This window comes from Bradysia coprophila, unplaced genomic scaffold (genome assembly GCF_014529535.1).
Source record: "Bradysia coprophila strain Holo2 unplaced genomic scaffold, BU_Bcop_v1 contig_297, whole genome shotgun sequence".
NCBI classification, from domain to species: Eukaryota; Metazoa; Arthropoda; class Insecta; order Diptera; family Sciaridae; genus Bradysia; species Bradysia coprophila.
The window spans coordinates 8,962,086-8,973,448 of NW_023503555.1; the positions used below are offsets into that span (position 1 = coordinate 8,962,086).

The 11,363-nt window shown below is 37.8% G+C and overlaps 1 protein-coding gene across 1 annotated transcript; it reads right to left on the bottom strand.

Annotated features, from left to right (window-relative positions):
• On the bottom strand, positions 1-3,236 carry LOC119079080 (uncharacterized protein BB_0024-like). The gene is made up of 11 exons (XM_037186889.1): positions 3,014-3,236; positions 2,864-2,946; positions 2,340-2,802; positions 1,862-1,913; positions 1,746-1,787; positions 1,667-1,679; positions 1,008-1,113; positions 927-949; positions 481-591; positions 358-414; positions 1-288 (listed from the first exon to the last, which is right to left on the bottom strand). Exons 1-11 carry the CDS (start codon positions 3,122-3,124, stop codon positions 87-89), a joined length of 1,263 nt encoding a protein of 420 aa, XP_037042784.1. The 5' UTR covers positions 3,125-3,236; the 3' UTR covers positions 1-86.
• Between the last annotated feature and the right edge of the window lie 8,127 nt (positions 3,237-11,363).

An 11,363-nucleotide genomic window follows, 5' to 3' on the forward strand; every position in this document is an offset into this window, starting at 1 on the left:
TTCAGTTACTTTATTCATACAAATTCCTTCACTTCATCAATTTAAACAGTCACTAGGCTATAAAAGACGGTGGTGGTGTGAAGGTTTCAATGGTAAATGTTAGTAATAACTGGTAAGTCTACGTCATAAGCCACGCGGAATATTTCGTTGGTTGTGTCTCCTGCAACAAGCAAATGACCATTCCTGTTGAATACAACACCTGTTGCTCTGAGACAGGAGTTGCAGCTGTTGGTTGAGTTGGGTGAAAAAATTACGTCAACCAGTTCCCCAGTCGGTAGCTCTTGATCCCTAATAATGAACGGATACAATTTTTACATTAACCTGTGTACGCCATCGGAAACATTTCTTCAAATTTACTTGTCGAATGGATACCAAGTCACTTTGTAGCCATTGCCGACACCTTGATGCCAAGATCTATTGTTAATGAGAGAGAACATTTTGAATTTAAATTTCGACCAAAAAAGCCGTTCGCTGACATACCCTCGGAAAGCAACGAATGCATCGTTTTGGGCTTCGCAAGGGAAACCACCATTGACGCCACAGTTGACACCATCGTAAAACACAAAAGATATTGGGGCAGAGTGAGCCGGCCTGAAGAATGCGAAATTAATGACATTTTGCTTTTAGATAGGGTGAGTGCACCAGTCGGATATGTACTAGTCATCAAAACATGTTCCAGTCGTCGGACACCTACTGTTCTTTCAGTGATAAACTTTTCTTTATGAATGAAAGAACAATAGGTGTTCGACCACTGGAACATGTATGGAGACTGGTGCGGCCAGAAAAGTTCGAAAAGTTTAATATTCGAGGGAATTAATTCCAAAAAAAAATCTAAACAAAATTTTAGGAAAATGTTTTTTAGAACTAGATGCGCTAGTGTCTGGGACGGTCATGTACAAATTATGGTAATATCGCGTAATACTTACATTGAAAGGATTGGTGGAGCATTCTGAAAATCAAAAACGTTTTACATTTGTGAAAAAAGAAAAATAGAATTTTCATCTCACATTGCTAGGATCTTGGCACCAAGCATCGGTATGAGTTCCATCATCTAAAAATGTTGGCCAAGCAAACTGTGTTCTCGACGGATAGTTCAGGAGATTGTAAGTTGACCTTAAATGTATCACGGTTTGTAGTTTACAGTTACGAGAAATTAGAACTTCCATCATTGTCAAATGATTCTCCATCCAATTCACTCTGTATCATCATTACAATTAGAGAGTGGGCTTACTAAATTTGTGCCCAAAGTTTGCCCATTGTAGAAAAGAAAGCCCACCCACAGCGCAAGAATAAAATTTCCAAGCCCGATACGCAAAGACGTTCGGTCAAATTTTCGGATTGAACGTAATTCCTCACACCTTCACCCAGCTAAGACACAGAATTCCTGGATCAATAACCACTCGAAGCAAGTCCCCTATAGGTTTGACTAAAAGTCCATAAAAATGGGCCTCACATTTCAAGAAAATGCCCTGCCTTGCCTATTGCCCACGAAGAAGCCTGCTTTTGTGGGCAGTCCATTCATCTCTAAATACAATCATTGCGTACGCAATGCCCACCGTTATGTTGAGGTCAAATGTGACATGATTTGGATTGAAATCGCATGCAACGATGGACGTTTTAATCCTACAACTGGTAACTACTTCCAACACAATTTCCACCAACATACCAGCAGAAAGGATCTGTAAATCAAAATTTGAGATTGAGGAATATATTTGAAAGCGGACTACCGTATGCAAAGCACTTACATCCGTAATGGGTACCGATTGGCGTATTAAATTTGTTCATTTCTAAAAAAATAAAATCCAAAAATATTAATTGGTCCCTTGTCGAGCAAACGAATTTGCTGGATTTTAATGCTAACCTTCAGCTGGATTTTCGGGCCAGATAGCTCCACCAAGGTCGGGTCTGTTTAACTGTAAATTTACGATAAAATTTTACAATCTCAACTTTACGAGCGCTCGATTAAATGTCGATTATCTGTCGCCTCCTTTTAATTTAAAAATTCAGAGATTTATGGGAACGGAAAGCTAGACAGACACAATCACAATAAAAACAACTCTCCGTGGAGCGGTTGTTCAGCACCGCCTGTATATCCCATACCAATTATATTTTACGAACGACCTTATTATTCCTCACTATAAAAAGTTATTAGACGAGCGTGACATGACACGTATCATGTGGTTGTACACACTGTACGAAGTAATATTTATTTGCTCCTCCAACCACGTACACAAGTCTCACGCGAAACGTGTTCGCTTCAAAATATTTCCAGGTTTATTTGTGCTTGTTATTATGAGACAATACCCCTGCAACCCATATGTATCATAACTCATATTTACCATATCAGCTCCATTGTCCACCCCATACAATACGCCACTATTACTCCATGCTAGTCCGACTGTATTCCGACAACCATCGGCAAATATTTCGCCATTATTGAACGGAATCGGTAAGAATTGCCGCTCCAAATGGAATCGACGAATCCGGGATCGATAGGAATCGGCGTCAATGTTAGCATAGCTACCAACACTTATGTATAATCTGCCTTCGGCGTCAAAAGTGAGTGTACGCGTTCTGTGACCGGTCGACACTTGAGTTATGTTCGTGATGACCGTTTGTCTGGTGTTTTGATTGATGATCGAAAACTGGCCCGGTTTATACGGCCAACGATACACTGTCAGTGCACTTGAAGCATACAAGAAACCGTTATTCAGTGCAATACCATGCGTTAAACTTAGCCCAGCTCCGTCGACAATGGTTGTCGTTTCCACTGTTGATGTGCCGTTGGCGTGAATGGTTTCTCTGCGCACAAATTTCATTTTTTATAATGTATGTCACATTCGAGGAGATTCTATCGAAGTACCTGATAGCTGATATACGGCTACTTGAGCTTGACACTAAAACATCACCGGCTAAATCAAGAAGCAGTTGTCGTGGATTAGCAATCTATACGTGCGAATGGAAAAAAATTAAAACCACAGACCTTACTAACCGTTCACTTAAGACCAATTACCTGAGGAACGTAAACTTGAGAGACAAAGGGAGCCGTGGTTTCAACGACTGTTGCAACTGTAAAACTCAACAGCGATGCCAATGCCATCAGCAACATTAATTTTGATTCCATTTTCGAAAGAAATGTTTATTGATGCCGGTGTGTTCGCGAGTTGTCTTCCACCAGTCTGATCATCGACTGCAAAACATTTCAATTTTATTGCTCGTCGTTATCAAATCTGCTTTAAGATAAAAACATTGCTGGGTCATGATTGAATCCCAATGTTCAGAATGCGATTTTTGACCAAAACATTACATAAAATCAAACGCATGAGTACGTGGGAAATTCCTACACGATAAGAAACTACATTCTCTAGATATTTGCAACCTGTGTATGATACAGTTTGCAAACACATTTTCTGTTATCATGTCTCTTTTTGGTATAAAATAATGATTATACTCGGTCAGCGCAAACAATTTGTATAATGTTAAGTCACTTTTGCAAGACAATATCGTCACGCGACCCACACTAGATAGCAACGCCACAATGGAACACCTAATTGTCAACGTAGGCAGGTATTTCAGTAATTTCATTCGCCATTACTTCCATGCTCACACGGAATTCCTTTTATCTTTACTTCACGATTCAAGACAAGCGTTCCTGAAAACGAGACTCTCTAAAAACTTTAGTCTTGATTTCCACTTACGAAAAAAGCACTCCGTTTTCTCTACGTTTACTCTTTACACAATAGAAAAGATGTGTTTTTTGTAAGTGGAAATCAAGTCTTACTTCCACATGAAAATTCTCGCATCTTGCTCTCTCATGTCGCAAACCTCTGTTCAAAAACGAAAAGTTATCACTAGAGAGGGATGGAGAGAGAATTATTAAATAACAAGAGCTGCGTAAAAATACACAGTATATCTATCACTCAAATATCTTAGCACTTCAAAATAGACTTTCAAATTTGTGCCGCAATACGTGTTTATACGAGTTTAATAATTATATGCGCACGGTACTAGTGGTGTTAAAATCTTATATACTTTGGTTGGGGTTAACTATATTGGCCAATGGCCGTTACTGGCTACTAAAAGGCCAACAAAAAATTCGAAATGCCCGAAAAGTTGTAAATTTCATTTAAAAATTAAAACATAGCTAACGCCGACCCGTACGAAACACCTATTCGTATCAAAAGCCTTTAATGTGAAACTCTTCATTTCTCTTACTTCATTTTCTTCTCTGCTGAAAAACTATTCTCCCTTTAAAATCACTTACATTATCCACTTTTTGCCTTGTTATCATATACAACTAAATTGCCGGAGGCAATATAGACAGCCCCGTACGAAGACAAATTTCATAAATTCCTATTTAAACAGCTATATACCGCTATATTTAACTATATTTCACTGTAAATAAACATTTCACAGAGGAATATGCTATTATATAGCTCTATATGCCTGTATATAGCTCAATATAGCTGTATATAGGTATATATAGATGTCCGTATATGGAATCCCTGAAACCCCACACACATAACAAATTATTTCCATGTTAACAGAAACTCTCTAAGTATCATTTTTCCCAAGATATTTCAATTTTACTAAAATCCAATATGGCCGCCGGCAGCCATTTTGTTAGGAAACCGGAAATAGTACCGACGCTTTACATTAGTTAATACCTTTCAAACAAAAAAAAATCATGAAATTCGGTCAAAATTTACTCGAGATATTGTCAAAATACACCACGTTCACTGTACTTCCGTGTAGCCAGATAAGAGCTCACTCCAAGAGACCTAGCTCACGCTCCGGAGAACATAATTTCATTAAAAAAAATTTCCCTGATTGGTACGGTCAATACCTATCTAATAAAGCTAAAACAGACGAAATATGTTCAAATGTGGCCGACCTACAAGCAAAAACTGCTTGCCGCCCTGTGCCTGTTCCACACCAAGGGGTCTAACTCACGAGTCGGTCATCCGATTTCCATAAACTTTTTTTTTGTCGATCGGTATTGTAAATACCTTTTATTTGACGTATCACTTACAAGTTTAACGTTTAAATGTCCGGAGATATCTTCGAAAAACCGTAAAGCACTTATTGGGCCACAGCTCGGGAGGGGTCGATCCAAAATCACTCATCTTCGAACTTAGCCTGTCTTTTGACATTACCAAACGGGAAAAAAAAGAATTTTCAAAATCGGATGCGTTTTACTCAAGTTATCGTGCAGACAGACAGACGGACAGACGGACAGACAGACGGACATATTTTTTTCGCGGATTTGGCATCTCTAGACAACCACAATAGGTTTCCCCTTACTCAGGGAGTCCAATTCGACGTGTTACAAACGTATGCGTAAACCTATAAGACCCCAGTACTTCGTACGGGTCTAAAAAGTTCATCAGTCGATGCCCGACAATTGTCAAATGTACCCCTACTATAAGACTGCACATGTTACCGGCAACGACGTTAAAAATGAACCATGACCACCATCCAACATGATATTATGTAGCAAAGTATATGCTCAAATTAATGAAGTAATTGATGACGCATTGGGTGATTCTTTTAAACGTATAAAGTACTAGATTTGCAACAATTACCTGGATACCTCCAGTATGTGTATCTCAATTCTGCGACGGTAAACTGTGGACTAAAGCTTGGACTAAGGTGGACCGCAGTTAAAAGTCAGGATTAACTGAAATTTCAGGTCAGGTCAGGTAATTTTAGAAAAGAACCTATCAATCAAACCTATCAGGCCAGCTTTCGCGTCAGGTGATATCTGATCAATAAAATCAGGTCGGGACAAAATGAATAGAATGGGGTTCAGGTATTCTTGGTTCAGGTTAAGGTAAAACTGACTAATTTCCGAGCTTTGCGTGGAAAATTGGATAAGCGAATAGAACGGAATATCTAGCTCTTTGGTGACTTCTGCGGCTCATGGAGCTAGCACACTGGGCTTGAGGAATATTCAATTTTTCATAGCTGCTATTCCGAAAATTGCTACCGCTGAAAGAGCTGGCGATATTTTTCTCAACATGGCCAGCATTTCAATTCACATCGCTTTAAGTAATTGATTTTTTCTTTAAATGGTGCACACGTCTACTGTTTTTTGTTTCTCCTCTGTTTTTCACCGAACCGTTACAACCATTTTCTTTAAAATCGTACCAGTCTGGGCATATAAATTTCATGCTTCTCTCTCTCTCTCGTCTGCGATAAAAAAGAATCCAGATATTAATTAAACATCCCCGAAAAATGTACTTATTTGCTGAACAGCCAAGTCGACACTCAATACCCTCTAATCGGCGACACATTATAATATAAATACCATACCCGTACTACATGATATAGACCGGTTCGTCGTGATGAAATTGAAAATATACAAGTGAAATAAGTCTATTGCCACCCTCATGTTTTTGAGCGTCTTAAATCATTTGCCGATAAAGCACAAAAGACAAAAAAAAAATTTTATTCAATTTATCGTTTTCGGGGGGGTTGAAGATTTGGTATATCGGTTTTATTGCAAAGTATCGGCATTTTGAGGGTGTAAGTGACATCGACTCAATAAGCAATACCATACAATCATCGTCATTATTTTTTCATCGTCTTTCTGTTTTTCGTTATGGCAACTATAAAGGCATTTTGCCAAGAGGCGATAAAACTCAGTGTCGTCTTAGGATGTAGTGGATTTAAGAGAAAAAGTTTTATCAAAATGCCTCTGGTCAGGTTTTCTCCAGCATCATCCACTGATTATCATGGACAGAGATTTGCGTAATAACGCCCCAGCCCACATTGCGATTGAGAGATGACTGTTAGGTGGATTATGAAGGTGACGCAAGTATTTGTGTATTTATTTACAAAAACGACATCGATAATGGTGACGCCTTCTGTGGCTGAACTCAAACATCGTACCAAGAAAAATTGCACACACAAAATTATGTCTCTTCATTTCTAGCCGTTTGAAGATGGTGGGCCATGGAATTTTAGGAACCAACCTACCACCACCAAAATAAAGCCAAAAGTCCAGAATGGAACCAAAAGAATCCAAAACTTCCCTCAAAATCCTAGAATTCTCGCGCTGTGAGCGGTAAGAAGTGAAGCTGGAGACAACCCTATTATAGAATTATTCCTCATTTGACCTCTGGAATACAGTTCCTGTAAAATATCATTGAGATTCCAACCTTTTGTGTCATGTTTGACCCTGTAGCTCCTCTGGATGAAGAGTTTGATACAAATTTTCTTGCTCAACTTTCTTCTCCACAATGACTTTTCCTTTCCGATCCAAACTGTAAATCATACATCTGGGAAGTTATCCGGGTGGGAAGAATTTGTCGAAGTTTGCAAACAAACTTTTTCCACAAAAGCGAAACGTAATTTTGTGTGAAATCACTTCTAACAAAAGAAGTAATAGATTCAGGGATTGTGTGGAAATATGTTTGCCATGGCGAGAACGATGGGTGGTGTGCTGTTACTTACAATGGAAGCAACAAATGATGGTACTGGAGAAGTTCTTGTGCGAATAACTGCTTTTACAACTGTACTTAAGTACAGAGCTTCACTGTATAGATACAGATGGCGTAGGTTAAAATTTTTTCGAAGTAAACAATTTTTATAAGCTCAAACTATCACATTGTACCGTCTTCACAACGTCTCCTCAACAAAAATACATTCGCAATCAAATAAGTCTTATTGATTCATGGAAATGCTCCTGGCAAATTCGGATCAATTTCCAGCAGGTATTCGTATCCCCCCCGAAAACGCAATTCATACCGTACGGCTTGAGTGTAATATATATCTTCGAACCGACTCTATTATATCAACCGTCTGGTATAAACACACATATAACCAAAAGGTAAAGTCAAACAAAATGTAACAAGGGCAACATGGCAACAGCAATGAGTCGAGAAAAAAAGGTGATTTAATATGTGAAAGTGTATGATTAGATGATGGCTGAGGCTGGAAGAATAGAGTATAAAAATGGGATTTAGAAGCGAATAGAGGTGGGAAAAAGGAAGTGCGTTTGATAGAAAAATTAATGAAAAAATTATGCAAATATTTGATGGGATGATGTTGCAAACAAAACGTTTTTATTGGAATATTTTCGCTATTTTATGGAAATTCGTCGGGTCAATGTATTTTGAGCTTCTGGTTTGTGTAGCCACAGTTTTGTTATCTCGAAAAATCAATTAATTTTGATGATAATGAGTTTATACGTGGGTGTGTTTGAAACTTATGAGCTTCCTTGGTTTACGGCAGTATAGGCTCAAGTAAAGTATTCACGCCACGGACTTGTGGTTAAAACGAATCGTGTCAAAACTAAACCGTTTATGGTGCTCATGGTATTTGGAAGCAAGACCAGTTCGGTACTGATAGAAGCGCTTTGACGATTTTTATTACTAGAGCTCATGCGAACGATTACGCTTTGAAACATAAGCCAATTTTTTGCACTGAGCGCTATGTAAATTGATATGTGTGCTAGGAGGGCTGCAAGGCTGATAGGACTAGGTTATATCTCGGTCAGCTTGCCTCGTATAGAATCCAAATTAAAGTCAATTAAGGAATGAGTGTCGGCCTGGTGAAGACTGAAATCACGAAATGGCAATTTAAATGTCTCTTTTGTGACTAACAAGTTGAGAATGTAACTTGTAAGACAAGACACAATCTTCAGCACAAATATTGGCACCAATTTCATATATTAACTTCGTAAGATATCTGATCGTGCACTACATACACATTACACACTTCCAATCATGAATGGAATGTGGGAGTTCAAAACTTAACCGCAAAATTTGAACCTTCTTGGAAAGATCGCATCTTCACGTACAGCATGTTAGATTGGAAGCCAAAAAAAGCTGATTGAATCGGTTCAAGTCAAGTGAAAGTTGAGTGTAGTGCTTTGGCACTGCTCGACCGCACATATCATTATCGGTAGAACTAGTATTCGACTTATACTAGTTTCGCTCCTAGGGCATCAAAGATGGCACCAGGTTTGTTATTCAAGTCATTCATACCATGCAGAGAAATGATAACATTTCTGCAACTGCGCTGCGAAAACTGAATCTTTTCATGCGTGATTTGGGTGGCGACCGAAGGGTCTCGCTTCGCTCGTTTGGTAACATCACATCTAGTGACATAAAACTACCACTTTTTTCAACTAGTTGCATAAATTACTATTCTGCGCTGTTATCATTTCTCTGACTAAATGGCATGGTAAAATTAGAATGAACGGGTCTCAAAGAGTAGTAGGTATAGTAATGCTATAACCCAAACCATTCGTGGACTCTTAAGACAAATTAACATTCATCTAACCTCGAGGCGAGCGTCGGTCTGACGATACTCGACACAATAATTGCACTATGCTGATGAACAACGAAGTAAAAAATAAATCAAATTTCGAGAAGTGAGAATATCAAATTGCGAAATTATTATTTTCATCTTGTTAATTTGATGCCATTATACAACGAACACACAGTCTACACTTGTCTATTACTTGACTTGATTAGTACACACCATTCCAATCAAGATTATTGTCAATTAATTTAACAGAATTGCAGATGCTGAAATGTATCCATGGAGAATATTAATTGGATTTTGAATTCGAGAATCTTGTAAAACATTACACATCCTCTCCGCATACACTTGAGCTGTCAGGGTTTTTCCCAGTACTGCCATAATTGTTATTATGGAAATTGATGAGAAAAATGAATTCATTATTGTCGACGACTCAATCGACAAAAAAAATAGATTCGAAAATTAATGATGAAAAAGAGCAAGAAAATCGGATAAGCAACAAAAATACGACGGAAATTTGTTTTTCACTTCTAAGAAACCACCCACACGCCTCTCATTAACGATGTTTTATTCAACAAGTGCCACTCTATGACATAAATGCCCAAACAATAAAATTCCAATAAAAGAAATCTTAATTGCGTTAAGCGTCTTATGTCCATTCAATACATTATAAAATGCTGAATGCCACTAAGCATCATAATATGCAAAATTTGCAAGCATTAGATGCCTCTGTGGCATAAAATGTTGTATGAATCTCAGTGCGAATTACTTAATTAGGCTCACGATGTATATTATGGCACACGGCCTGCGAACTAATAAAGTACACCTCGATTGCATAAATAACTAAAATAAAATCAGTCCAACAGACGAACATACCAAAATTATTATTATTCTCAGAAAATCTGTGCTCTCTCATTTCAACGAATTTTATTATGCGAACAACATTTCACATTCGGTGACTGTATGCGTATAGCAGAACTTCATATTGTAGTACAGTGATATCCAATATTTAATAGAGGACGCCAGCTTTTTTGGACAAAAACGATAATGTCCAATAATAACAATAATTCTCAACAATAATGCCCCGTCAAAAATGGCGACCATTGTGAATGCATACACATGGACAAGTATATTTTGTATTTATTTTTGATTTTTATTCTAAAAGTTCGTCCGGATCTATATTTTGTTACCGCAATCCGTAGATCTAATTTGTTGGAAGCTAACGACATTAAACTGGAAAAAATCTGTTCATCTTTCAACGCGCTGTTCGACGACAAACATCATCCACTACACAACAAACACGTGCTTAACCTGCAAGCGGAACATATAATGTTTGTCGTCGTACAGCGTGTTGTAAAGTGAAACAATTTTTTCCAGCTCAATGTCGTTAGCTTCCTACAAATTAGATTTACGGATTGCAGTAATAAAATGTAGATCCGGACGCACTTTTAGAATAAAAATCAAAAATAAATAGAAAATTTACTTGTCCCTGTGAATGCATTCACAATGGTCGCCATTTTTGACGGGGCATTATTGTTGGGAATTATTGTTATTGTTGGATATTATCGTTTTTGTCCAAAAAAGCTGGCGTCCTCAAATATCTAATAGGTGTACAGATGTTCATGGCGACGAGAAACGTAGACGTAGAAGAGCAATTTTGCCATCTCTCTTTCTCTCTTCCTTTAATAGTCTAACAAACGACAAGCATATCACCCACATTACCATTAAATCTGTTACTTCTTTCAATTAAAGCAAAGTGTTTAACATAAAATCTTCTACTTCATTGATATTATAATGCTCTCTGATATTTAATAGGAGATCATATCGATCTTGATTTCATTGCTTATTCTGGTCATTGTTGTCAATAACAGATGACTAGAGTTGACTACATTTTTGTAATAGTGCTATTTTATCATAGATTATTGCATAAAATACTCTCTCATGAATACAAAATGAACACAATTTACTGTACTAATCTGAAATATAGTGAGCTTAAAGCGCACATGAGAAGACCGGTAGGTGAGTGCGCTGAATAAAGAGAGAAACGAAATGTTCGGCTTAACTCAACTATATATTTAAACCGTTTTCCA